Here is a 27,937-nt window from a genome sequence, read left to right on the forward strand (position 1 = left end):
TATAGTTTAGGAAATGTTTCTGAAATGTGCATCGTGATTTCTCCCTTCGAGGGGAAAGCAGACCTCACATAATAACTCACTGGGTTTTAATCTGACCTTAAGAAAGAGGGAAATCAAATTATAGTGATCTGCTTTCTGACATTTATAGGAAGAGAAAAATCTCATAGTCTAGAAGTAGGGTTTGGGGTGGCCAGACTACTTGATCATAGTTAGAAGTGCTGTATACCAATGACGGCTTGAGTACTTGTTGAAAAGTGAGGAAATACATGCAAATGAAAATAAATAAATACAAGCATTTAAAATATGAGTTAAGTGTACCTCATAGGGCTGAAACTGTAGACATCACAGATATTGTTTATTCATTCATTTTTAAAACTCTGTATTGCCTGCTCAGTATAAATAATGAAAGCTATGTGGGACTGTTTAAGGTGGGAAATACCGCAGAGCACTGTTCATCATCAAGCCGTGTTCAAAATCCAGCTTTCGTGTGACGAATGGGTGTATTTTAGCAGAGTTCATGTGAGCGTTGAATTCAGAACAGGGGTGGCGACATTGGACTTGTGAGCTGATTAGATCGAATGTGTAGTATTGAATCCCAGCTTGAGTGTCCTGATTTAAAGGGGGAAATTGGTCAAATTCTCACCCAGAAGGGAGGCAGCTAGAATGTTGAGGGCTCTTGAAATCATCATATGAAGAATTAAATATTGAGGCCTCTGGGAGTGTTGGATTGGAACATAAGGGTGAGGGGGAGAAAAACCGTGGAGGGTGACTATGTTCAAACGTATGAGGTTGTGGGATGGGGCGTAAACTCACTCTCAGTTGTCATTCGTTCTAAATTCTCAGCTTGTGTCTGATAACTGACACTTGGTTGATTCACCGACTCATTCATTGATTTATCAGTTCATTCTTGCAGCAGTAACTGAGTGCTTCGGTGCCGGAACTGGAGGTCTGTAGACCCTGGTCTCTGCTCTCAAGGAGCTCTGAGACAAGTGGGTGGAAAAAGAGGTAGAAACAAATCATCAAAATTTGGCTTGAAAAACATTGCCATAGATTTATGAAGGCTGAGCAGAAAACAGAGAACAAGACCAGTACCACTGAAGTTATAGGGAAGGTAACTTTGAGTTCTGAAGTCAGAGGCCTGGCAAATACGTAAAACTGCCTCCGAATGAAACAGCAGACCTGGTGTTCACTAAGAAGCTGGGTCAACCACCCGCCAAGGGTGATTTTCTAAGGACTTCCAGTAATGAGGGGTGGGATGAGAGGAGAAATGTGGAATTCTAAAGTCATTTAATATTATGAAAAAGAATTCTCTGAAGCAAATGTTGCTTCGCTTTGTTATTAAAAAATGGGAAGTCTCCTACAGCAGGGAAAAGCATACTTTGATGGTGTAAATTGAAAGCCTTTTGAGAGTAATGGTGTATGTCAACACTCATGGTTTCACATCAGGGCAGTGAGGGTTTGAGTGGCTGAGAGTTGTCGCTGGACTTGGTCTCATCCATTGAGAAAAGGTTTCGAGCATGTACCTGGCTCATAGAAGTTGTACACAGAGAACGCCGTGTCTGCTGTCTGTTCTTTCAAATGCTGACACAAAGCAATCACAGACCATGAGTACATATCAACATGCTAACAGACGTGAGGCAATGTAACAGGAATTAGATGTGTCAGTGCTCGAGGCAACCTGGAGTAAGAGTGGTGGGTAAAAGATTCTTGGAAAGGAGTGACCCTGAAGCATCCCCAAGGAAGTGATGGATTTAGGTCTTGAGAGGGGAGAACATTCCGAACAGAAGAAATGACACGAGCCAGAAGTGGTTCACACAGACCAAAAGCGTGCAGGAGACACTAAGGGAAGGAACTGAACTGAACCAGAGGGGCCGTGGGGTGGTGTGAGGATAGGAGGTCGGAGGGATATAGTGGGAGCTGGCCCAGGTGATAAGAGATTACAGTCAGACCTCAGTACTCATTGTCTTCAGAATTTGTCAAACCTTGTACTTGTCGAGTTTTGAGGAGGAAAAAGATGTTTCAACACTGGGTGCTTGCTCCAGTGCTTGCTCAGTATTCGTTTTTGTCACCTGTCACGAGTTCAGTAGAAATTAATGACAAGTACCAGGGTACTACCATAACTGTGTTGTGACTGCTCAGTTTAGTGGTTTGGAGACAACACAAATCAACTGTGAAATGTGGTAGTATGTTTCATTGTGATAAAAATGGAAATAGAGGATGGAGGGAGGCATGGGATTTTGAAGGAGAGAGGGATGTTGAAAAACCAAACCAGATGGAGGGCAGTGGATGCGACCTCACGGGGGGTCCGTGGAAGAGACCTGCCCGAGTGACGGTCTCCTCTGGGGCAGGTGCTGCAGACCCTCCCCCAGGGCTTGCCCTCACCCCCAGCCCCGTCACAGTGCCGCTCTTCCAAGGCTGTAAAGTATGTGTTATTTACCACCAATGATATAGCTAACATTTATTCATGTCGACTGAAGCATAATAGTAAAACCAACATCTGTAAATGTGCCGCCCAGTCTAACAAATTCCAACATGGTCAAACTTCTCCATCCTCTTCTGCTGCCTGTTCCCATTTTCTTAAACTCTGTTTATCATTTCCTTTGCTTTTTCTCAATAGCTTCTTTGAAATGTATAAAAATGCTAGTATACAGCATGCATTTTGCACCTGGGTTTTTCATTCGACTGTTAACTGTGTGAGGTTTATCTGTGCTGCTGCGTGTAGCTATGGTGTGTCCATCTTCACCGCATTGTATTGTGCTGTAGAAGTAATACCACATCGGGGATGGGGTCCGTCCCCCGCACCTTTTTACTTCCTGTTAGGAACAGTTGGCCTGAGGTTAAATTCCCTAGCACTGGTTCTCAAACACTTTGGTCCTAGGACCTCCTAATAGTCATTGAGGACTCCAGAGAGCTTTTGCGTATAATGCATTATATATACATATATATCACATAAGCGATTATAACTAAGAAACTTAATATTTTATTATTGAAATAATTATTATAAACCCTTTTATGTTAACTATAAATAGAGATCTTTATTAAAATACACCTTTTCCAAAAACATTTAGTGCGAAGAATGGCATTCTATTTTTGCAAATGGTTTTAATGTCTGGCTTAATAGAAGGCAGTTCGATTCTCATCTCTGCTTCTGCGTTCAGTCAGATGTGGCTTCCTATTTTGGAGCCAGTATGTGAAGAAAATCCAGCTTCACAAAGATATGTAATAGTCTTCAGAAAATCATGGATGTTCTTTGGTACTATGCCACTGCACCAAAACTCAAAAAAGAGGTAGCTTCTTATGGTTTAGATGTAACATAAAATAGGAACTTTTTGTATTCTGTTACATTAAAATCTACGGGTTGATCTTGACTTTGAGTGGATCTTCGTGCATGTAACATCAAGCACTGGTCACTTGAAATGTAATTGGTTCACTGAGTTATGTAGCTCTATCAAATGTTGACATATTTCATTATACAATGTAAAAAGTTATTAACATCAACACTGATCTTATTTGAAAAGTTTCTTTGGGTAAGCTGTCAAGTTCACAGTGTAGGACATGGGTTCTCCAAAGTTTAATTCATGCTTGAAAGCTTGACTTTTGTCATTGGCTGCAAATACTGTCACTTTTTTCCTTAAAGTTTCAGCCTTCATTCATTTCTAAGAAACGGTCTGCCAGATACCCAAATTTGAATGACCATAGTTTGTCAGTTATTCTCCCAATTAAAAGTGATATTTCATGAGAAAAGGAGCCAGGTCAGCTCCCAACTCAATCATACATGTCCTTTTTCTTGGACAGCTGTCACATTTCAGTAATGTGCTTTGTGCATACATTCCGTTACATAATATAACAGTGGAAACATGTTTGCTCCAGGGTCAGTCTTTAATAAAAGTAATAATTTTCACTGCTGCTTCCTGAGAGACATTGAGTGAAACTGGCCGAGTTATTTTGTCTGTTTTGTTGTGTGTGTGTGTGTGTGTGTGTGTGTGTGTGTTTACTGTACGTGGTCGTGAAGACTACGATTACTATATGAGCTGGTGTGGCCACCTTGATCCACACTGAAGCATCGGCATTTCACCCACCTTCGTGTTTGCGTCATTGCTGCAGGTGTCAACAGAGGGAAAAGGGTGAATAACGTCTTCACCTTGATATGTTTTCATCTGAGACTTCCTGTGGACCATAAGGTCCACGGACCACACTCGGAGAGCCACTACCCTAACGTGTCCACACAGGGACGGCAGTGCCAAGTGTCTGCGGCTGTGCTGTGTCAATGTTACTCGATCATGCTATAAGGCAGCCCTGCGTGAACATTTTCACTGAGAAACCAACCCAAAAGGCGGCGAGAACTCTGACAGCCCCAACCCTTCACCTCATCAGGGTTCTCAGCTTTTGTGAGGTTTCTTCGAAGAATCTTTGAAGTGTCTTTTTCTGCCTGTAAATTAAGGTGAAAAATATGCATTTTACTCTATATCCTGTCTGTTTAATGGACTCATCGGCTAAATTACTTTTCTCCCCCACCAACCTGTTGTGTCTCTTCGCTGTCCTGCAAAGATGTGCTGTGTTTAGCCCATGACGTCCGAGGAGCCCCGTTTGAGAAGGAGAGCTCCCATAGGCCCCACGCTCCAGCGTGATTTATCTTCGAGGGCGAGTAGGTGCATGTAAGAGATGGCTACAGTTTTCTAGACTGGGCGGGGGGGGGGGGGCAGGAGTATTCCCGGTCCTCTGTGGTCTCCTCTGGGTTGCTTGCTATTCTCACCAACCACTAACCCACTTGCTTAAGATGGAAACCTGAGTATAATCCTAGATGCCTCCCTCTTCCTTTCTCCCCACATCAAACTGACCTCCAAATCTGTTTGATTCTGGTTCCAGAATCTCTCCAGAATTCACCATGCCCACCACTTTAGTTTATGTTGCTGTTTTCTCCCACAAGAATTGAGGTGTTTTTTGCCTCAGTCTCACCCCTCCCTTCCCTGACCCGGCCTCTGTAATCCAGTCTTCATGGGAGACTTTCTAAAACACTCGGGTAATCCAGATAATCCTCATTTAGGATCTTTTCGGCATTCCCTAAAAGGATAAAGCTTGCTATTCTTAGTAAATTATAGGAGATGTGTCATCATCTGGGCCCCTTCTCCACCCCCCTTTGTCATTCATATTGAATCGTCTGTATTGCAGACCACCACACCTTTATCTGTCTACTTCGGCATATTCTTTTCCCTGTTCCTGAGATGTCTTCACCCATCTGATTTGCCTGATAGCCTCCTGCTCTTCCTTCGACACTCAGTCCTCTGAGAAGCCTCCCTATCTCCCCTCCTTGCCCACCACTGCCCCACTTACTGGGCAGCGTTAGTCGTCTGCCCGGGACCCCATAGTCTCTCCTGATACCTCTCATGTGACATTATACTTACTCGTTCATCTGTGTCCTCATTGACTGAACTTTGGAAGGTGTGGACTATTTCTTTCTCATTTTTATACATTCTTGCACATATCAGTACCTGGTGTGCAACAGGTGGTTAGTAAAATTGTTAAACAAAAGGAGAAGTTAAGAACAGGTTACAGAATCAAATAGATAGGAGGTGTTTCATAAACATTGTTGAATAAATGAAGGAGTGAAATTAAGAAAGGGTCACAAAATCAAAGACTTTGTAGGTATTCCATAAACACTGTGGAAGAAAGGAAGGGAGGGAGGGAGGGAGGGTGGGAGAGAGAGAGGAAGGAAGGAAGGAAGGAAGGAAGGAAGGAAGGAAGGAAAGAAGGAAGGAAGGAAGGAAATTAGTTAGTTAAAATGGGTTACAGAATCAAGGGCTGTGAAGAACATCTGCTGTCTTCCTCCGTCAGAAACGAGAAAACAGTTTGCCTAACTTGTACAATGGGGCTGGGTAGGGGTGACGAGCAGTGGCCTAGAGATGACTGGAGACNGTGGAAGAAAGGAAGGGAGGGAGGGAGGGAGGGTGGGAGAGAGAGAGGAAGGAAGGAAGGAAGGAAGGAAGGAAGGAAGGAAGGAAGGAAGGAAGGAAGGAAGGAAGGAGGGAAATTAGTTAGTTAAAATGGGTTACAGAATCAAGGGCTGTGAAGAACATCTGCTGTCTTCCTCCGTCAGAAACGAGAAAACAGTTTGCCTAACTTGTACAATGGGGCTGGGTAGGGGTGACGAGCAGTGGCCTAGAGATGACTGGAGACAGTCATGTGCTTCCGGAGGAGACTTGCCGAGCAGAGAAGAGGCCCTGGTCTCCACCACAGGGGGATGCCACACAGTCTGAGCGCGAGGGGGAACTTCTGTGGTTGGAAGCCTGGCGCATTCCAGACTGCAGAGTTTCCCCTTAGCTATTGGCTGTGGCTCTCTCTGTCCTCAAACTGTGCCAAGACTGTAAGATTTTCCTGATGACTGGGCATATTCCACATCTGGATTCCATGGTCACAGCAGCTAGAAGTTTCCCATCCTCTTTGGTTGAGGCAATTATGATATAGAGCTGGGTAGCAATAGAAACAAGTCTGAGGTAAGCCCTACTACTTCAAGTATTGCTTCAACTGAACTTTCCGGGTGCCTGGGAGGGAGAGAAAGGGGAGATTATTTACTAAGCTAACTCTGTGAGTTGTGTTGCTTGCATTGCTCTGACTTTGCCTTCACAAATTACCCTGTGAAATCACAGGTATCCGTGTCCTAGTCTACAGGTAGAGGGTGGGCTTGGAGGTGTCAGGTGGGTCTGTTGGGAGGTAGAGCAGGGTTTGAGTGTGTCTGGTGTCAAAGGTGATGGTCTTATTTTATCAGTTTGGTAAGTTCTTAAAGTTGCATATATGAGGGGGGACCCCCCCAAGATGAGAATTATCTTCTGGAGGGTGGGCCCTTGTAGTACAGGCTCACCTAGCACCTGCTAGGTGAGTGTTCTAGGAACCCATCTGTATCAGTGGACCAGTTAGTGTTGTTGCAAGAGGCTGCGTCCAGCTTTAGTGAATTTTTCTGAAGAGTCAACACATTTGCCTGTTTCATGATGGGTGATTTAGGAGCACACCTGCCACACATGCTGAGTGTTCAGCGGTTTTTGACCAAAAATGGCGTGACCCTCATGCACCACCCTCCCTATTCACCCCAACTCACCTGAGCAACTTGTTGTTTTTGTTTCCCTGGATGAAAAAAACTCCTCAAAGGGAAACATTTTCCCAACGTGGAAGAGGTGAAACAAAAAACGGCAGAAGCACTAAAAGGCATCAGAATCATCGAATCCAAAAACCATTTTGAGCCATGGGAAAAAGTCTCGATGGGTGTATTGCATCAGCTGGAGAGTACTTTGAAGGTGACTGAAGTTTAAACCTGAAAGAATAAATACATAGTTTTTTAATAAATAAATTCCAGAGAAGAATCTTTAGTTTTATAGTTCATGGGGTGTGTGCTCTGCGGTTTGCAAATGCTCTGCCGTCTCTGTAGGCGCCCCCCCCCCCACGTGGATGGAAGAAGGAGCAGAAGTCACCAGTCGACCCCGCTGTATAGATGAGGTGTCCAAGGAACAGGGGAAGGATGTCTCCCATGCCTGGGTCGTCACAGGGCTCCTTATACCCAGTCTGTGGGTTAGTATTTAGCAGGCTCTCTGGGTTTTGTTGAGTAAACATCAGGAGTCATACAGCTGGGGAGTGCCAAATCGGACCAGGCCCCAGATCTCTGAGCTTTAGCACAGGGCTCCTTGCACGGCTAAAGCGCCCTGCTTTCCCCAAGCTCTAACCGGAAAGATGCCAGAATGGACTCTGTCATTAGCGGGGTGTGGGCTTGGAAACCCTCTGGCATGGCTACCTGGTGAACCTCCACACATCTAAATGGCCCCTTAGAAAAACATCTCTCTTGCTTTTGTTGCCCTTCCTTTAAATATTTGGATACAGGATTTGAAACCATTTCCCACTTCCAGGACACTTCCCAATAAAACGATTGCGAAGAGATCAATAATTCAACGCTGCATTCGTAGAGGAGTGCCACCAGGAGGACTCCTGCAGTCACCGAATGCGTTGTTTTTCAAAATCAAAGCTGAAATGAACAGTAGAAGCCTGGAGAGCTCCGATACCAGATGAGATCAAGCCGCTGGGCTGGCGAGGTGTGTGCCGAGGTGGAGCTAGAAGGGGGCGGGTCTAGAGAGCCCCGCCTTTCCCTGGAGTCTTTGGGCTCCTTGCGGTTGCGGTTTATAAATCCCTGTTCTGACCCTGCACAGGGTAGGTCAAGAAACAGCGGCACAAAGGTGCTTTGTGACTCACACAAGTGGCTAGATTAAGAAGGTGATGGTGAAACTTTTTGCCATGTATCTGAATTTTCAATACTGTTTTAAAACACCATTCTGCTTTTATTACAAAGGAAAAGTACCTCTTCTTTCGAGCGGGGGTTGGCAAAGTATGGCCTGTTTCTCTGCGGCCCCTTGGGAATGGTTTGCACATTTTTCAAAGGTCGTTAAAAAAAGGCAACAAAAACAACAACAAAAGAACAAAGAGTATGGGACAGAGACCGTATGTGCCCCACAAAACCTAAGATACTGCCTGTCTGGACATTCATAGAAAAAGACTGCCAGCCCTGCGTTTACAGGGTGCACTGCTGCAGAGAGGACCATGGAAATCCCAGAATAATTTGGCTTTCTCCAAGGAGCTTCAACACACAAAGCCTGATAAAGGGGCATGTTTATACCAAAAAGCTTTTGAAACTTGTATCCCTCAGATGAACTTCTTTAAATTGCCCAATACGTTTTTATCCTCTTTTTCCAACACAGGTTTTTGGTAAAGGGTAAGCTAATCATCTAAGTTCTTACAATATGTGGTAGACATCGCAGCCAGAGAACTGCAGGAAGTGGAAAGGAAGTGGTGTGCTTATTCAGATACGGAATGGGGGTATTTTATAGACCCCCAATGTGTTAAGAAGAGAAACTGTTATGCAAATAAGATAAGAAGTCACTCCCAGGAAGCAGCTGAGTCACTCTGGGGCCACACATAGGCAATGCTAGAGGGGACTGTGTGTGTGTGTGTGTGTGTGTGTGTGCATTTGCCTTGGGGTTGAGCCTTCGTCTGAAGCAGCAGTAGAGCGGATTCCCTACCGTCACGCTTACCCCTGGGTGCGTTTCCAGAAGTGTCGGGCTTTGTTGGGAAGTGGAACAGTTTCTCCTCTAGAGCATCACTCTTGATGACACACCCCTGGGAAACAGAGCCAGATTTCGGGGCATGCTGGCCCTTGGAAGGAGACAACAAAGAGGAATATGCACTTGGCCACTCGACTGTAGTCCTGGCACAACGCCAGGTCAGGGTAAAGGTTAAAGCTGTTGGCCTGAATCAGTGCTCAAAGCTAACTTTGAGTTGGGGTTGTCCTAGTAATTGGTGTCCTCTGGTGTCACAGATTCTTGTACGATACCCCCCAAAATTCACAATTCCAAAGCACCAATAATATCCTTTCCCGGATATGTGGAGGCTGGGGAGCTGCCTCCTCAGCAGCTTTTGTTTTATATGTATTTAATCACTAAATAAAAGGCAATTTCATCTCCTCTCCTTTGCTAAGCCTGCAACTTATCCCCCAAGGCACTTTTCTTTCTGGATATATGAATATTTTTAGTAACTAAAGGCCTCACTGTGTGAAGTTGTCCATCGGCCGGCAGAATGATGATGTCTGAGGAGTGATTCATTGCAGGGTGCCTGGTCAGTGTGCCCAGGAAGGAGTGTCTTGCTTTATGCAGACCCCAAGATCTCAATAAGTAGCCATTTTCCTCCTTTATAGAGTGCTGCTCGCAGACGAGAGAACGCGTTACTATGTTATTAAGGCTTTTTTTGTTGTTAAGTTCTTTTTTGATCTATTTAGCGGTTCCTGGTGATTTCAGTCGCTTGGCAATTTATCGTTCATCTTACAACAGGTATTGGTAATGGCGGGATGAAAACATTTATACAAGAGGAAATAAAAGTCAAGGAAGCAGATAATCGACCGATTTATCAGCCTTAGCAGACAGTTTTTCTGAGAACGCCATGGTAGCCATGGTAAATTTACTTCTGATTGCTTCGGGGGACAGATTCTGTATGCTCTTTGTGACATGGAGGTACACGGAATGGTGTAGGAGGAGCACATGGTCAGTCCGTGGACTCACCGGTACTGTTTTGGTGTCTAGATTGGCCTTTGAGCCAGTGGATTCGTGCTGTATTTTGAACTGTTTCTTAATTTGTTACACCATATGGGATGATGAGAATATATATATGTGTGTATATATAATTCTTTTTTCCGTCTGGACATTTCTAAGTAGCTTTAGTAACAGAATACTTCTCTCTTTTTTCTAATCCTTACTGGAGGACGTGCTTATTGATTTTATAGACAGGGCAAGGGAGGGAGAGAGAGAGGGAGGGATACATTGGTGTAAGAGAGAAACCTCAAACAGTTGCTTCTCATACGTAGTGCCCTGACCACGGACCGAACTTGAAACCTGGGCGTGTGCCTTGACCGAGAGTCCAACCTGCAACCTTTTGGGTTACAGGACGACACTCCAACCATCTGAGCCACACTGGCCAGGGCTAGGATACTTCTCTTGCTTAACATTTTCTCAAAATCTTTTATTTGAAAGAAATTTGGCTTACGTTTAAAGATGGGCAAAAATAACCTATTCATCTGCTCGCAGCCCATCCAGCTGTGGAGGGCTCTACCCCGAGCAGCAGTGTGGCCAGTTTTGTACAGTCATACCCAACTTACACAAGAACTGCAGTGGCAGAGCTAAGGTTCCCATTTAGAATCCAGAGGTAAACAAACCCCGAAAGAAATTCGTCTTCGGCCTTTATTCAAACTTAAGTGTATTTGTTTTCTGAGGCTGCTGTAGCAAAGTATGCACACCGGGGGGTTTAAACAACAGCGGTTTACTGTTTCTCTGTTCTGGAGGCCAGAAGTCCAAGATCAGGATGTCAGCAGGGCCACACTCCCTCTGAGGACGCTAGGGAAGGACCTGCTGCCGGCCTGTGTCCCTGCTGCTGGCAGTTCCTTAGCTTGTGGCCGCCTGACTCCAATCTTCACATCACATTGTCCCCATGTGTCGGTCTGTCTCTGTGTTCAAATTTCCCCTTAATGGGGACACCAGTCATACTGGATTCGAGCTCACTCTAATGACCTCATCTTAACTTGATCATCTGCAAAGACCTTACTTCCAAACAAGGTCAGACTCACAAGTTACTGGGTTTGGACTCCAACAACTTGGGGAGGATACGATTCAACTCGTGACAGTAGGTTTTCACCCTTAGTGTGCACACAGTTTAATAAGCCTGGTGATTGTTGTCAGCTGTGGCAGACAGAAAGCCACAAATTCAGAAAGAAGGGGCCCTGCGTCGGGCAAAATAGAGAAAGAGAATTCAAAAGAAATGGTAGCTTATGGACAGTAGCTTGGGGACATTTAATATGGGGGCAAGTGGCTGAGAAGCCCCAGTGGCCTCTGAGACACATCTACGCATTACAAATGTAATAATCATGTTCAACACATCCTATTTGGGTGCATCTGCAGTTTCAAATACCATCAAAATGAGATTTTGAGATGTTAACTACTTGAAAGTACATTGGGTACTTTTTGGTTATCTGAAAAGTTCCTCTTTTGGGGGGTGTCAGGCTACTCATGTTCTGTTAGATGGTCTGAAGGTTTGGGTTTGAACTTCGCTTTGTCACTCACTAGCTGTTTGTTAGGTAAGCCATTAACCTTTCGGAACCTTGGTTTCCTGGTTTGTAAAATGAGGAGAGTGTGGTCTACCATGTAAAATTGTCGCGAGGATCAACCTTGCTGTTGCAAATTTAAATAGCTAATGTGGTAGCAGGTGTATTTTCAGGGCTTTATGCAGAGTTGTTGGTTTATTTGGCAAAAGCTGATTGGGAGACTGTTGCGTTCCAGCCTTGTTCTGGAGTGCATTCATTCACTTCATGGTGGTTGCACTCTGATTTAGCAGTGGAAGCAATGGCCTTTGGACTGGGACATCTGAGCTCAGGCCCTGTCTTTGCCTTTAGATCAGTTTTGGGACCTTGGGTAAATCACCGGCCCTCCCCCAGCCTCTGCCTAGAGATGAGCCATGTGGACTAGATCTCCAAGGCATTTCCATCTGTGAAGTCATTCGTATGACAAAAGTCAAGTTCAACAAATAGAATTACGGTTCTTGATAGCCTGCAGATCAGTTGTACAATCCTGGGAGGTTGTCCTCGGTGCTTTCCCTTTTTTCTCTGAGGTTGGGGTACCAGAGAAAAAAGTACTGTCTGTCTTCTGATAGTCAGAACAGCAACGATGATAGCCGCCCTTTACTGAGCTTTGACATGTTGCCAAGGACTCTTCGTGCGTTCTTGCTTCTCCAAATAGGGTACATGCTCCTCTGAAGCAGGTGCATATCCAGAGAAACTTGGTGCGTGGTCCCGGGTGGTTTGTGCAAAATACCCCCGTGTTATTACGTGAGGACAAGCACACCTATAGTATCGAGTGAAGAAGTAACTTAAAACGTTAAGCCAAAACTCAAAGAAATTTGGAGCTTCGTGGGGGGGCTTCAGCTTCAGTCCCAAATTCCCTAGGATGCAGTTGACTTCTCCTGGCCACCAGGGAGACTTTGGTGGGAAAGTTTGCAAAGTGAATTCTTTTCCTCGTCTATGTTTGACTCCTGTAGGAAAAATAGAATTATGAGTTGTAGGTTTGAGCATAGTTCCCATTTCCAGTACTAACTATGCTACCTTTCTGATGGTTAATCCCATTCTTCTTTCTTTTTCATACACCTAACAAATAATAATTGAGCACCTGCTGTGTGTTTGGTAACAATCTAAATGCTAAGGATAGAGCAGCAAACAGTACAAAGCACTCTCTCTCACGGAGCTTTTGTTTCGATAAACAGTGATGTCTGAAGGGGGATCCTGAGGAAATAAGGGAATCAACCATGTGTCTATTTGGGAGTTAAAAAAAGATTTCAGGGAGAAGAAACAGCAAGCGCAAACAAAGGTCCTGAGGCAGGAGCCTGTTTTATTTAGGAGATGAGGTCAGAGCTATACAGATTACACGGGACCTTGAGGTCAAAATTAGGGTGTTGCATTTTATTCTCAGAAGCATGGAAACGATTGTGGAGGTTTGGGGATGAGAAGAGTGGAATCTGACATAATGTTTTTGTTTTCTTTTAACTTTAATTTTGTGACACTGGAAGGGCATATTTGCAGGATATGTAATAAGTGGTTATCCAGAATTGATAACATAAAAGTTTGTCCACTTTCATCAGCAGACGATTCAGAGACATAGAAATGCAAATGTTTAATACACTTCAAAAAAGATGCTTAGGCTTTGGCTGATTGGTGACATCATATTTTTCAAAGCTTCCTTTGGCTGCCGGCTGAGAATCATAAGTAGGGAGGGGGACCAGCTGGAAGGGTACTGCCACAGCCCCGGCAAGGGGTGGCGGTGCAGTGTCCCCGGGCAGTGGTGGCAGAAATGGTGGAGAGTGACACGATTTGGAATGTCTGTGGCAGGTAGAACCAACCAGCTCTGCAAATGAATTAGATGTAGGGTATAACAGAAAGAAGAGTGCAGGGATTTGGGCCTAAGCAATCCTCAGGGTGCAGGAGTTGCCCTTGATGTTGAGATGGGCAGTTGATGCAGGAGCTTGGTCAGTTTCTTGGTCACTGGAAATTCTAATGAGTGACTTTGCATGCGAATATTAAAACAGGCTCAGATACTGCTTGGAACTCACGTTGAGGATAAGGAGTGGTGTGTTACTTTTTGTTACCTCTGTTTTACTCAAAGGGCATTTAAAACAATCATGTGAAAATACTGCCGTGTGCCAAACGTTCCTGCTGACCCTGGAGCCCCTCCCTGCTGTCCAGCCTGCAGCCTAGTCCTCCCCAGACACCCTGCCATTTCCCCGTGCCCTCACAGCACCTTTTCCCCAGCTGGACTGGTGACAGGGATCTGGTTGTCTCCTCCACCCTGGCAGTTTTAAATAACTAGCAGTTCTTACATTTTCTTCCTGGTCATGCTGAAAGCGGTCTGGTGCCCAGCGCATCGATGTTTCAGTAACTGTGGTGTCTGAGGCTTTGTCCTGCGTTTAACTTCGAGTGCAGACCTGGAGCCCGAACCCCTGAGAGGTCTCTTAGGTTCGGGCAAAACTGGCCTCGGGGGGCAGTGCTGTGGCTTTCAAGCTACAAAAGGGCAATTTAAAAAATTGTCAGGTACAGCCAGCCTAAATGAGGTTATGTGTTATGCTTAAAATTATAAAACTGGTTCAGAACAGCCCGACGTGCAGCACACTCAGCCTTTATTAAACATGATAGAGGTCACTGCTTTTGCCTTCCGGGTGCCTCTTTGCCTCTCCTTTCTTCTGTGACCCACATTGAGCCAACTGCAGAACACACCCTCTGGCTTCAGTGATAGGACCCGGGAGTGGAACCTGACCTCTCACAGGCCAATCAGAAGGGGAAGGACCTCTCTGTAGTAGTAAGTCACTGAGAGTGAAAACCCAGAGCCTGTGCAGCCGGGATGGCAGCCTCCTGGGAAAGGGAGCCTGGGAGGATGAGGCTGGCCTCTGAGAGAAGAGAGTAGAGGCAAATGAGAGAGCTTTGACATCCTGTGGGCTGCTAGTAGCTGCTCTGTGCCCCCTCAGTGTAGGCGGCGTTTGGCACAGGACTGGGAGCGCTGGCTGGGGCTTCCTGCCCTCCCTGTAGCAGGAGCTGTGGGCAGGGCACTGAGCAGGGGCGCAGGAGTGACTGACTCCTGCTCCTGCCTCTGGTCTTTACAAGCTAATGGTTTCACAGCTAGGAAGTGTGGTGTGATGTTGGTAAGCATTTCCCTTAACCAACCAGTGGAGGACGTCTTTTTAACATGTGAAGAATCAAGGATAGAAAAAATTTTCATTACATTGATTTATGCAACAGTTATCACCTACCTGTTAGCGTTCTCCATGACCAGGCTATTTACTTTTGGATGGTCTGCAGAGGAGCAAGCCCACTTTTAAGTGAATTTCCAGTATCATCTGTTAAAAACTTCATCCTTGGAGGTCCATTTCCAGAGCTACCTGTGCCCCCGGAATGAATCGCTCCCCCTTTTGTGTACACACACCCTTGGCTCTGTTCCTTTGGGCCTCCTCTGCCTGCGCAAGCCTCGAATTCCTGTGGATTATGAACTGCTGGCCTGGAGACTGCGGCACCTCTGAGTCACCTTGTTGCAGACTTCCTTAAACATAGTAAATGCTCAGTAAATGCTTGGTGAATTAAATCAATTATTAGCATTGGTTTTGCTGATAACTTTCGTGTACAGCTCCTTCAACTTTACAAACCAATAAATACTATATAAAACTGCACAGAAAATTTGGTTGTATGATTTGAGGGAGCTATTGCAGATATAACTGATGAGACTGTTAGAGATGCATGGCCTTAAAACATACATGTAAGTATTTAGCACTAGATGTGCATCTGGTGAAAGGGGAAAATTTGGAAGATTTAGATGAAAATGAACCAGAAGGCAGCTCTGTAAGTACCAGGTAAATACACCTGTGGTTACAAGAAGAGAGCATGGGCTGCCAGAGAACTAACCATGACCAATGCCACCCAGGTGAGTCCTGGGAGGTTGCGCTTATTCTCCTCCAGACCTGCTGGTTAGATTCATGTGGATCGGCTCGGGGGAGTGGTTCATGGGTAGGTACGGAAGTGGGGCTTTGAGCCTTCCATCTCTACTTGCTTTAACTTCAGCCAAAAGGTATGAAAATTAATAGATGTCTCTGTCTTATATTTTTCCACCCCTGCAGTCTTTCTGAACGAGGATCTCAAATGAATATTGGTCCAATTAAATGCATCTGATTACAACTCTCACACCAAAAAGGAAGTGAGTTGAAAAAATGCAGCAAGAATTGTGGATATCAAGTTACTGAGTTTCTACTGGGGAACTGAATTATAAATAAATGTGTTAGGTAGTAGAATTTTGTTTTGTTTCCCCCAAAGGAGAAATTGTCGCCACATGGAAACAAAATTTATCCAGCATATTTTCATTCTGTAATTGCACCATTTCTATTCTTAATTCTTCGAGTTTCTGATTCAAAGTGAAAAACGCAAAAACAGACTGTTGTGTAAAATTGACGGGAACGAGTGTGAACCTGGCTGTGAGACACATAGGTTGTTGCAGAATTAGCCACGGAAATAGCTTCCTATTCTGGAGGTTAAAAATAATGCATTTAGAAGGAAGTTATTTACGTTGGCTGCTGAAAGGCTTCCCCGGGAGCCTGGGTTAGGAAAGCTGTGAGGCCCACGGTGGGTGGATGTGTGCAGGAAGTATTCCAGTGCTCTGGGATTGCGTGCCACCACTCCATGCCGGTGACAGGAAGAGGGACCTGTATGGCTGCCCGGGGTCTTCGCCGATTGTGAGAGAAACTCAATAGCCAAGCCTTGCTTATTCTAAAGTTTGTGCTGGCCAACAAATTAATCTCCTGGATTATAGCAATGCTGTGTTTTGAGCTTCCAGACGAGAGAACCTTTTCTCAGGATGTATTGTGTCCAACGTGCTGGGGGTGGAGGGTCCTGCAGACCACGCTGAGGCGGGGCTCCCTCACAACTGGACAGTGCAGCCTTCCAGGACCTTCCTGATGAAACTGAATGTAAAAACCGAGAGCATCCCTGCAGGGGGGAAAAGGAGTATTTGTGGGAGAAATTCCTTGTTGCTGCTGTTTTGTGAACTGCAGGCCTATTTGTCTGAGCTGCTTATGATTTTTCTCTAACCTCTGCACGTCCCCACGTCCCTTGCATTCATTTCTGTGAAAGCTTCCCCCACCTTTTTCTTGACCTCAGGTTAGGCCAGAATAATTTCAGATCTGTTTCTCCTCAGGTTTCTGGCCTGGCCCTTTCTAGGCCATGCATTACAATTATTTGGTGGTTTATTACTTGAATAACCTCAATTTCAGTAGCGGCATCTTCAGAAAAGCGATTAATAAGAGTATGATGAGTTTTAAAATGTTCTTTATGTATGCAGGTTTTCTTCCAGTTTGGAAGAGGGTGTATGCCTGTATTTCTGCCCACAAAGAACCGAAGCATGGGTGGTTGAGAACTGTCCAGGTATCTTAGAGGGGATAAATTAGTCTGTTTAAGAAATGCTCTGTTTGCTTGTTTGGGGCTTGTATTTTGGCAAGGTTGGGAAAGTTGCTTTAAATGTAGATATCAGTGGTTTGTATCATTCAAGAATGTTTGGCTTCACTTATCACTGCTGGATAGGTTTGGAACCCAAGTTGACAACTGCTTTAGTTTGTGACACGCTTCCCCACTTTGGCACATTGGAAGACGGCATATTCTTGCTCACTGACGGTGTACACGGAGGGGGGCGGAAATTAAGCTTGACCTTTGGGGCTCTGCCAGTAGATACGTTGAATTCTCTAGGCATTTGCATCAGTATTTGACCGACTACCACAAGGAAGAGGTAGACAGGGAACGGAGAGATTAGAGTATTAGGAATATGGGTATTTACCTCTTCGTGGTTTATCTCAAAATAAAGAGTGAACACTGTTCTTACCTAAGAGAATTCGCCTGCTGCTTTCTGTTCCAGGAGGGTGGAAGGATGGGTGTGGGGGGGTGGGGCACAGCTGCTCGGACAGAAGTGGCTGGAAGTTGTCACCTGGAGGGCATCTGGCACATCGCACGCACTGGGGCTTTACAGAGAACACTGAGCCAAATGCCAAGAGATTGGGGTTCTTGGTTTGGGCAAATAGATAGTTGTGTGTCTTCCATGCAGCTGGACGGCCTTTATAATATTTAATTGTCTCAGTAAAGCGACAGGCCTGGATATGGGGTTGTAACTTTGTGTGGTTCTCAAAACCCTGGTTTTAGATCCGCCACGTTAGTCGATCCTTACAGCGAGTTTCTGGACCAGCCTTGCCTGTCCAGAACTACTCTAGTTTGACAAAAAATATAATCTAATACTACTCGTGAATCACTATTTTTCCTATGTCAGTTCATTTAGTATCAATAAAGACCAAAGAAGGGGTTCTTCGAGGAGGCAGTCAGCCGATTCTTACTGTGGGGACTTTAAAATCATAGTCTCATGTGATTCTCCTGAAGGATGAGACGTTTAATCTGAAATCAAGAAAGGTGTTTTGCCAGAGGAACATAAAATTAGCCCAATTGTTGAAACCGATGCTGACTGCATGGTGTTTGGTATAAAGCGTCTAGGAAAAGCCACTGGAGAGGTGAGTAGTTCAGGGCCCTGCTGATTTCAGGGGAGATGAAAAATGTTGGAATCAAGTGGGAAGAAGGAAATGTGGTAAATCACAAGGAACTAGGCTGTTTTTAAAAGAGAAAATTCCATTTGATCTGCTATTTTCCAGCACATTCCATTTGATGTTTTACATTTTCTTGATAACTTAATAAAGACTCTCAGGAAGGAACTGTAAAACTTTACTGAAAGAGAATTTGTCATTTGTGACATTTCTTCTCCAAATAGCATGGGAAGATCAATGTATTAGCTTGTAGTTCATGCATTACTAGTTCTAGCTATTTCTGTTCAGAAAAGACAGCACGTTAGATAGCAAACCTTGGAGGTGAGGCATTCTGGCTCACTCCCTCCAATACTCACTGAACTCTGCTAGGGACCAGGAGTTGCATTGGGCACTGTGTGGGATACATAGATAATACAATCCCAGCTTTCAAGGAATACCACTACTTACCTTTCAGAACATAAACCAGTGGCAGACAGATAATCCAGAGTGATATAAAATCAGCATAAACAAAGCACGGGGATGTTGGCCCTGCATCCAAACTATGCACAGAATCTGGCTGCTTCTCACCCCCCTACGCACCTGGAGCTGGTCTCCCTGCTCCCACCCTGTACCTGGATTCTCTTCCACACAGCAGCCAGCACAGTCCTTTGGAACAATGCAAGTCATGGCGTTTGACTCCCCAGCCCCACACCCTTCAGTGGTTCCCAGTTTCACCAGATGCCAGAGACTCTGCAGTGGGTTACAAGGTCCCAGGCACATTCACAACCTCCTTCACACATCTCTCTCTCTCTCTCTCTCTCTCTCTCTCTCACTTCTCCTACTGCTCTGCTTCTCACTCACTCCACTCTACCCACACTGCCTCCCTCAGTGTTCCACGGGCACGTCATGCACGTTCCCACGTGAGGGCCTTTACAGCAACGCCCTCTGCCTGGGACTCTCTCCCAGAGATCCTGCATGGATAACTCCTTTCCATTTTTACTCAAAGCCACCCCCTCAGTGAGGCCTCACCCCGGTCACCTATTTACAACAGCAGCTGGCCTCCTGCCCCCGAGCCACCGCCCTCCTCGCCCTGCTCTCTTTTTTCAAAGCACTTATCACTTCCTGGCTTACTCCATGATTTACTCATTTATTAATTTTTTTAACCGCTGTCTTCCTTCATGGAAAAAATGTAACCTTCAAGGAGGCAGGATCTTTGTTTTGTTCAATGGTGTGCAGTCTAGAACAATCCAGAACAATGCCTGGCATGCAGCATGTAGTCTGTTGCAACTACTTGTTAAGTGAGCAAATGAATGGGAAGGAGAGATTAATTCTGAATGAGTTCTGGGGAGAATCACAAGGAAGAAACCTTGGAGCTGAGTGTTGAAGAGTAAGCAGAATTGGACAGTCAGGTTTTCTGGAGGAAGACATTCCAGATGGAACACCTTGAGCAAAGGCAGAAGAGGGATGGAACGCAGGAGTGTTCCTGAAATGGCAGGAGCCCCAGCTGACCGAGCTTTGGGGGCGGGCATTCAGAGTGGGAGTGGTGGATGGATGAATTAACACATAGAAAATAATTAAAGGGGACTCTTCGTGGAGTGAGGAAACAAATTATTAATCTCTGCCTGGGGTAAATTGGAATCAAGGACTCTCAACCAAGTAGCAGTCATGATGTGGTCAGTGTTGTCACTTTAAGACATCATTAGTGTGCATCGTTTTTGCTAACGAGATCTGATTTTTATATAGTACTTGACTCATTTCAAGCATGGTCACACATTTATTATGATTTAAGCTTCATAAGAACTGGGTGAAATTGTAAAATATAGCAGTTATTTGCATTTTTTGATCAACTTTTTAGAAAAAAATTAATTGCCTCTTCTATCAGCCCAGCTAAGTGGCTTGCCTGAGGGCACGCAGTTAGGCCCTGTCTCCCAGCCAGCATCGTCCCGCTCTGCCTGCTGTCTCTCTAACTCGACTCGAAACGAAAGACAACTTGCTGGTTTCCTACAAGGGCACAAGCTTCTTCCCACTTGCCCTGGGACTGAAAATAGCAGTTACTTCTTTACCAGATCCATTTTTTCTCTTTACTCCTTTTCCTCTTCCACGTATCCGGGATAATTATTAGGTTAATACATGCCCCGAGTGGGCGTGTTTTTACCTTTGCCTGTTTAGCATTTTACCTCCTTTTGGGCTTATGCCAAGACAGTCTGACTCAGCACCTGACTTTCCAGTCAGGTGGTTGCTGCCTTTCATGTGGTTCTTGGGTGGAAGGGAAGAAGAAGCATGCGAGCAGCACCATTTGAATGCCTTCAGACTTGCCTGTTGCTCACTTGGGCAGTAAACCTGATCTTCTTCATTCCCCCAGATGTTAGTAGGCAGGAAGAGGCGGAGGGCGAACTCAGTGAAGGAGAGCACTGGTATGGAAACTCCTCGGAGACTCCGTCAGAAGCATCCTATGGCGAAGTCCAGGAGAACTATAAGTTGTCTCTGGAGGACCGGATCCAAGAGCAGTCCACTTCCCCCGACACCTCCTTGGGAAGTGCCACGCCCAGCAGTCACACGTTGGAGCTGGTGGCACTTGACGGCGACGTCCTGCGAGACTCCCTGCAGTGTCAAGATCACCTCTCCCCTGGTGTGTCCTCTCTGTGTGAAGACGACTCCCCAGGCTCCACAAAACCTTTGAGCAGCAACTTGAGGCGGCTGCTGGAGGCTGGGTCCCTCAAACTCGATGCCACAGCCACGGCCAATGGCAGGGTGGAGTCCCCTGTAAATGTCGGCTCCAATCTCTCCTTTTCCCCACCGGCCCACCATGCCCAACAGCTCAGCGTTCTTGCCAGGAAGTTGGCGGAGAAGCAGGAACAGAATGACCAATACACTCCAAGTAACCGTTTTATATGGAATCAAGGTAAGTGGTTGCCAAACTCAACCACCACCTGCGGCTTGTCCCCCGATTCAGCCATCCTAAAACTGAAAGCTGCAGCCAATGCTGTTCTGCAGGACAAATCTCTCACCAGGACTGAGGAGACCATGCGATTTGAGTCCTTTTCCTCCCCTTTCAGCTCCCAGTCTGCCAGTTCCACTTTGGCAGCTTTGTCCAAGAAAGTCAGTGAGAGAAACTTGACTCCTGGTCAGGAACATCCCCCTCCGGCCAGCCCTTTCCTTTCCCTGGCTTCCATGACCTCCTCGGCCGCCCTTCTCAAGGAGGTGGCTGCAAGGGCTGCTGGGAGTCTTCTGGCTGAGAAGTCATCACTGGTGCCTGAGGATCCCCTACCACCACCGCCTTCCGAGAAGAAGCAAGAAAAGGTGACCCCGCCACCTCCTCCACCACCGCCACCACCTCCACCACCACCGCCACAGTCCTTGGAATTACTGTTACTCCCAGTTCCTAAGGGAAGAGTTTCCAAACCCGCCAACTCAGGTAAGGCATCTGTTATTTCCACCATCGTGTTAGGCTTTTGGACTGTAAATTGCTAAGTCTTCTTATTTCATTCTTGCCTTATTTGGTTGGGTTCCCCACGTGATCTGAGGCAGGAATGAAAAAGTGGGAGTGCAACAGAGTGCTTTAAATAAGCAGTGTGGTGGTCTTTCATGTATGTCTGACACAAAGACTTCACAAATAGCTTCACTGTTGAAAGGTAATGAATAATCTTGGAGATACACAGTACTCTCCTGGCTTTCATAGACATGACTTTTTTTCATTACCAGGTTCAGGCCAAGTCCATATAAGAGATGTTTAATGGGAGAAGATCAAAGCATCTTTGTCATGGAGCCTGTGGCATCACTGAGCACGGGGGGGGGAGTGCTTTTGAAACATTGGACGAGGGGGAGCCCACCCTTGCCGCTGCCTCCATCACAAATGGACTTTTGTAGAATCAGCAACTACTCTGCCCTAATTTATCACATTCAATACTTTTATGTTAGCATTTTTATTACCTTTTTGTGGAATTTAAGTCCCTTTCACTTATCCTGCTCTTCTATAATTCCTTGTCACATAAGAACTGTGAAGAACATTGTCATTCAGACTTAACCAAAGCATTTCCTGCACGTGCCTTATTTTATTCCAGCCCAATCAGATTCTGGAGGATTCCGAGATTTCAATGTGTACGTGGAAAATCTGAATCATAAGTTTTTTTCTGGGGGCGCAGTCTTTCCAGAGGAGAAGTCTCTGTCCTGTAGAGCGAGTTACTCATCGAGGGAGAAATGTAGTCATTTGAGTTCTCACTGTGGAAACATTTCTTGGATGGGTTTGTTTTTAAATTGTGCACATGATAAATACATGGTCCTGGAGATGGACGTATGGAGTTTCGGATGTCTCCTGAGGATATCCTGCCAGACTTGAACGGGAAGTAGGCTGTGTGTGTCCCCATCAGTATAAACACCACTACTGTGTGTTTAGCCAGCTCTGGGTATTTGCAGCCACATTGATGAAGGAGGTTTAGAATGGCAAATAATTGACTGAATGAACGCAGCTAACATCAATTTGATGCATTTATGACAAATTTCCATTTAAATTGCTGAGTGAGCTATATGCACTAATTATAATTACTTTAAAACTTGTGTAAACAGCAGAATACAACTAGGAAAATGGATCTTTGGAATTTTTATGACTCTAAGCGGTCCAAATCGTCCTCGCCAGAGTTTCCAAAGTGTCAATAAAATCCTGAAATGTTTATCAGTTCTGAGTTTCATTTCTCCTCACTTCGCACCTGCCATCTGGTGAAATAGAGAGAAATGGCTAAAATTTGGAAACAAGGAGAAGAGCAGTGGGAGCTGGGTAATCTTGCCATAGAACAAATCACTCCTGATTTATCAAAATTTTATTTAAGGTAGAAGCAGAAAGAGAGGTATGGCTCTGTGTAACATGTAATTTTATAAATATTCTGTGCATCTGGTTATTGAATAAATGTATTAATGGTGTTTACACTGCAAATTCACCTGGACATTAGTTGCCTGGAAAACCTTATGCAAAATTAATAATAAACCTTAGTTCACTGAAGAATTGGAAAAAGGTAACTGATAAAACTGTGCCTCTTGAAAAACTAGGGGCTTTGTCTTTTTCAAGTGTCTCAGATAAAATCAGCCATAGTTGTAAAGTATAATTTTTTCGCCCAGGTGACTAGATGCATGTAAAGATGAGGAGGAGGTCCTGAGCTTCCAGTGTGGGGGAGACTTTGGGCCTATTTTGTTGTAGGATGTACACCCAAGGGAGACAGGTTGTTTTCTTGGTTTAAATGCACTGAGCTCATGCCAACACCTGAATGAACTTCTCATTCAGGAGTTCTATAAGAAATCATTTTTTCTCTTCTCTTCACTAAATTTATTCTGTTGCTGAGACACTTAATATCTTAATCAATAAATGCTTAAACCGTTCACACTGAAAGAGGAGAGGGGAACTTCTCGGATCGGGGCTCTGCTGTGGATTGGTACCTGCGCCTCCTGTTTTCATGCCTCTGCTCACAACCCAAGACTCGGTGAAGCAGCCCCACGGATGCAGTAGTTATATTTAAAAGCCATTCATTTCTGTCAAACTCATGCAAGGGGAAATATCCCTGCAGAGAAAGACTCACGGGCCCTTGAAATGGTCACTCGGAAAAGGTTCCATGCATCTATCCACAAGGACCGTCCTAAATTCAGGTTCTGTTTCCTGTCGCGTGGACCTGAAGCAGCGGAGGGGGAGCTTCTGCGTACTTGTCCGTCGCAGCGAGTGCCAGCACTTCCCAGCATCGATACTAGAGTATGGGTTAAGGAGGAGTTGATAGAATGTTTACTTTGTTGTTTACCTTTATATCGTGGCGAGATGATTTGGTCGGTGTTACTTGGATCACTGGTATTTGAATCTGAGGGGTGGAGGGGAAGGTGTGTCTTCTCCATCGGGTCCCCCCCTCCACTTCGCATGCTGTATATACTGTTGGTCTCCGGGCAACCTGGGGGCTGGATTCTCACGTCCCTCGGCTCTACCTAAAAAGCGTTCCTGGGGGTGTGGTGAGAGCAGTCACCCATGTTCCTAAACATTTCATAGTTTTATTTTTTCCCTATACTTTAGAAAGAAAGATTAGTTTAATTCAAAATGGATAGGTGGACCGTTTTCTCACAACAATTCTAATATTGTTGCTTAATAACTTAGGTAAATAAATAGTAACCAAAAAAATCCACAAAAATAAACTGCACACCACCTGACTTCAAGCAGGGATTCCGTTTTCAAGGCATTTGTCAAATGTTGCAAAAAGGGCCTATCAAGTTGATTCTCGGGTTACAAAGGTATGTGCTAGAAAAGCCAATGTATTGAGCAATTTAGACTCAAGCATTTCTTTGACCTTCTTTAGGTCAAGAGAAGTCCAGACCATGAAAAAAAAAAAGTGTCTTTCAGGTCTGGCCTTACTCCTCTCTTTTGAATAGGATTCAGTTGTCACCAGGTCATGTGTATTTAATTCCGTGAAGAGTCCGCTGCTGGGTAGCCTTTCCCCCTGCGAGACAGATGTGACACTTGAGCAGGAGGTTTCTCTCACGTGACCCTGTGCCCCGGCACATGCGACGCTGCTCCTCTGAAAGGGGACACGACGGAAGGAAGATTATGTCCGTTTGCTACAAAGATAAATGTCACACATTGACTCAATTCTCTTTGAAGCTACTGTTCTATTGCAGCTGAGGGAAAAAAAGGAAATGGTTTTTATTTTACAGACAACAGTTTTTGTGGAAGGCCCTCAAGATTCTCAAGATGTCAGGCTCCTAGTTAAATGACAAGGAGTGTTTCAGAGCGTCTCCAAAACATCTTCTTTTCCTGAATAAAAGTTAAATATGCCTAGATCCAAAACATCTTCTTTTCCTGAATGAAAGTTAAATATGCCTAGATGCAAGCTGGGCTCATGTGCCTGAGGGCTAAGAACGTTTCCTGGGTCAATAGCTAGGGGGTGTCTGGCTGCCGTTTTCTGTCATGTTTTCGTGATGTTAACATTATTACAAAAGCATAGACACTCCAGAAAGTGAGGGAACCCCTCCTGATACTCCCTTTGGTCCATGGTTATTCCAGCTGTAATCTGGCAATGATCACAGACGGGAACTTGCTTAGAAAATTCACTTTTTAACCAGGATTCAGAACTATTCTGTCGCTGATCTCAGTTGTATTTCCCCAGTAACTCCGGTTTAGACTGCCTCTAGATATTGGACTTCTTAGTTTTATTGAATACTTACCAGTTATTAAAATATGCATTGATGATATCAATGTCAGTTACAACAGATAAACCCAGTGATATCCATTGCTAACACAGTTTTTTGTTCCCCTGAAATGGCATTTGAGAGACGCCCAAGGAATTCAAATAAAAGACATTAAGTGCATGTATTGACATACCATTATTTGGAAGGAAGGCGGGTCCTCTTACACAGGGGCTCACTAGAGGGTTGGCAGGCCTGGAGTGCAGGTGGCGGTCATGTGCAGACTGTACCCTGGGGCCCCTGGCACCTTGAACTCCTACATGTGTGGTAAGGTTTGTATGGAAAGACTACCCACTTGCCAATTATCTCAATTTTCTGCAGATTGTTACATAGGATCTAACAAGAGAAAGTTTGATTTCAAAGCCTACAAAATAATTAAATTTATTTTTTAAAAATACCTTCCTTGAGTTAAAGCAAGTAAATTAATATGATTTTCTTTTTCTTTCTTTTTTGTTTTTTAGTCCAGTGAGGTTTCGGTGCTGTTGCTTCGTGAATGTATGGGTAGCCACAGGGCAGAGCACTGACCGCAAAGAGATTGGCCCTAATCCACACCTGCCCCAACTAGCGGAGGGGCACCAGCATTTATAGTCGCTTCACTTTCCTCATCTGTGAACCCAGTTTGTGGGGAATTATCGGCGAGGTTTCTTCTTGCATGAAAATTCCGTGGTTTTACTTTCTGTTTATTTTTAACTCTATCAACTAAAAAACCCCCCACAATTTAAAAAACAATTTTAAATTAAATATATTCCTTCTTAAAATTTACAATCAACCCCCGCACCCCTACCCCGGCCCTGTTTTGAGCAGCTCCACTCTTGTCCATTGTCAGTAGTTTAACCAGACATCCTTGTACTTCATTAATAAGGTGGCCGTACTGTGTGCATTGTTAATGTAAGCTGCTCCAGGGTCATTTTGGAAATAGGTGAGGTGTAAGCACAGAGAGATCCATCCCTGTGTGTATATACCATTCATTCCAATGGTGTATTGGCTGCTGTGTGAAAGGCGTGCCATCTTGGGCTAACCCTGCTTCCACTGGGACATACTTGGCAGCTTCCTGTTTCTTTTCCTTCTGTATCCAGTGCTCTTTTCACTTTTCCATACTCTCTTGACCCCACCCTTTCCACTTAATCTTATTACAATCTGACACACAGGCACTAAATCGTCCTACATTGTGCTGGCACTGTTCTGGCTGCTGGAGACACAAAGGCGAGGGCTTCCATCCTCGCCCAGCCAGTTCCCCGCTCCACCCTCTTCTTTGCCTCTTCTCTTTTCTCCATCTCTCTTTTCCTGCCAGGACCAGTCTGTCTAGGCTGAGGCAGACCCTACCTGAGCAGCACGATGGACACTTGCTCTTTTAGTTCGTCTAGGCTCCAATGACAAAGTTGGAGCCAGGCCCCTACCAAGTTGGGCCAGGCCCCGAGCTATGTATTTATTGTGGGGTGCCAGTTGTTTACATTTACGTCTGCTCTGATGGTGAGTTTTCTGCTTTGGAGGGCCTGACCAGAGTTTATTGTCACCCCTATTACTATTACAGCTGCTACCAATAGCTTCCATTTACTGCGTGACGGGCATTTCACACACATTTATTATCTCTTTTATTCCAATAATATTATTGCCTAGAAAAGAACATGTTTTCTCCAACGTAGGAAATTAGTAGCTTTCCATCCCACTGGGCCGATTAGCATCTGATGGGATTTCGTTTTGTTTGCTGTGATAATAATTAGCTAGTGATATATTTGGGAGAAATTGTTTATCAAACTAGGTAAAATCATGAAGGTTTCAATCCTGTTGCCTCAAGGATGTGGGGATTATTTTGAGGAAGTGGTCATATTTCCTTAGGCTCTAGATACAGCTGTCAGCTCCTTGGAAATCGTTTGACACACAAAATAGACTACATTCTTATTCCTCCTTTCTTTAAATTAGTTTATGTCCTGTACATGTGGAGGGCATCCCACTAAACTATGAATTTTTTCTCTTGAATAAATAAAAACGCAGATGTTATCAGGGGAGATTATTGGTCAACTTTGAAAACTGATTATTGCACTCTGGTTACTTTTGTCATTTGCATTGTTTTCTTCCTTTCCTGCCACCCTGGGTTAAAAATTTCAAACGGTTGTAGGAGTGTAGCTGTTTGGCCACGTAACTTGTGGCTAGGTTTTTTTTTCCTCATTGTGAGTGTTCTAATTCTTTTTCCAGTCAATCCAAGGGCATCCTAATTTGTGCATGATTCATGTATGTTTTGGTAGTAATTAAAACTAAAGAAGAGGAGCTCTGAAATAAAATAGGTTTATACAGAATGTTAACATACCATGTTTTTGCAGTGCACTCGGGACTGCATTGGCAGTATAGACGAGGTGGTGGGGGCGAGGAGCTCCGGGGGTGCTCACATTTGGCAAAGCAAGGCGTCCTGGGAAGCCGCCAGTGTTCCTTGTTATTGCCTTCCTATGATGTGCTGTGCAGTCTCCATCCAGTAGAAGACATCATAGGTTTTCTCTCATCTCCCAGACAATTCTATAAAACTAGGCAGTTTAGGCTTTATATAGTAGGGAGTACTTCCTGAAGATGGGATTGGCGGCAGCCTGTT

The 27,937-nt window shown here is 44.8% G+C and overlaps 1 protein-coding gene across 7 annotated transcripts in view; it reads left to right on the forward strand.

Moving 5' to 3' along the window:
- Window positions 1-27,937, forward strand: part of ZNF827 (zinc finger protein 827) — a 165,318-nt gene that overhangs the window by 11,214 nt on the left and 126,167 nt on the right. For 6 of the 7 annotated variants that reach the window (XM_037058442.1, XM_037058444.1, XM_037058446.1 and 3 more), the window contains exon 1: window positions 20,416-21,565. In XM_037058442.1, the coding sequence (XP_036914337.1) occupies window positions 20,431-21,565 (1,135 nt within the window). In that variant the 5' untranslated portion in view covers window positions 20,416-20,430. Of the gene's footprint in view, window positions 1-20,415; window positions 21,566-27,937 lie in introns of those variants that run through there. The other variant, XM_037058445.1, reaches the window with a different exon arrangement.

This window comes from Sturnira hondurensis, unplaced genomic scaffold (genome assembly GCF_014824575.4).
Source record: "Sturnira hondurensis isolate 20B ecotype Veracruz unplaced genomic scaffold, ASM1482457v3 Scaffold0010128, whole genome shotgun sequence".
In the NCBI taxonomy this organism is placed as follows: domain Eukaryota; kingdom Metazoa; phylum Chordata; class Mammalia; order Chiroptera; family Phyllostomidae; genus Sturnira; species Sturnira hondurensis.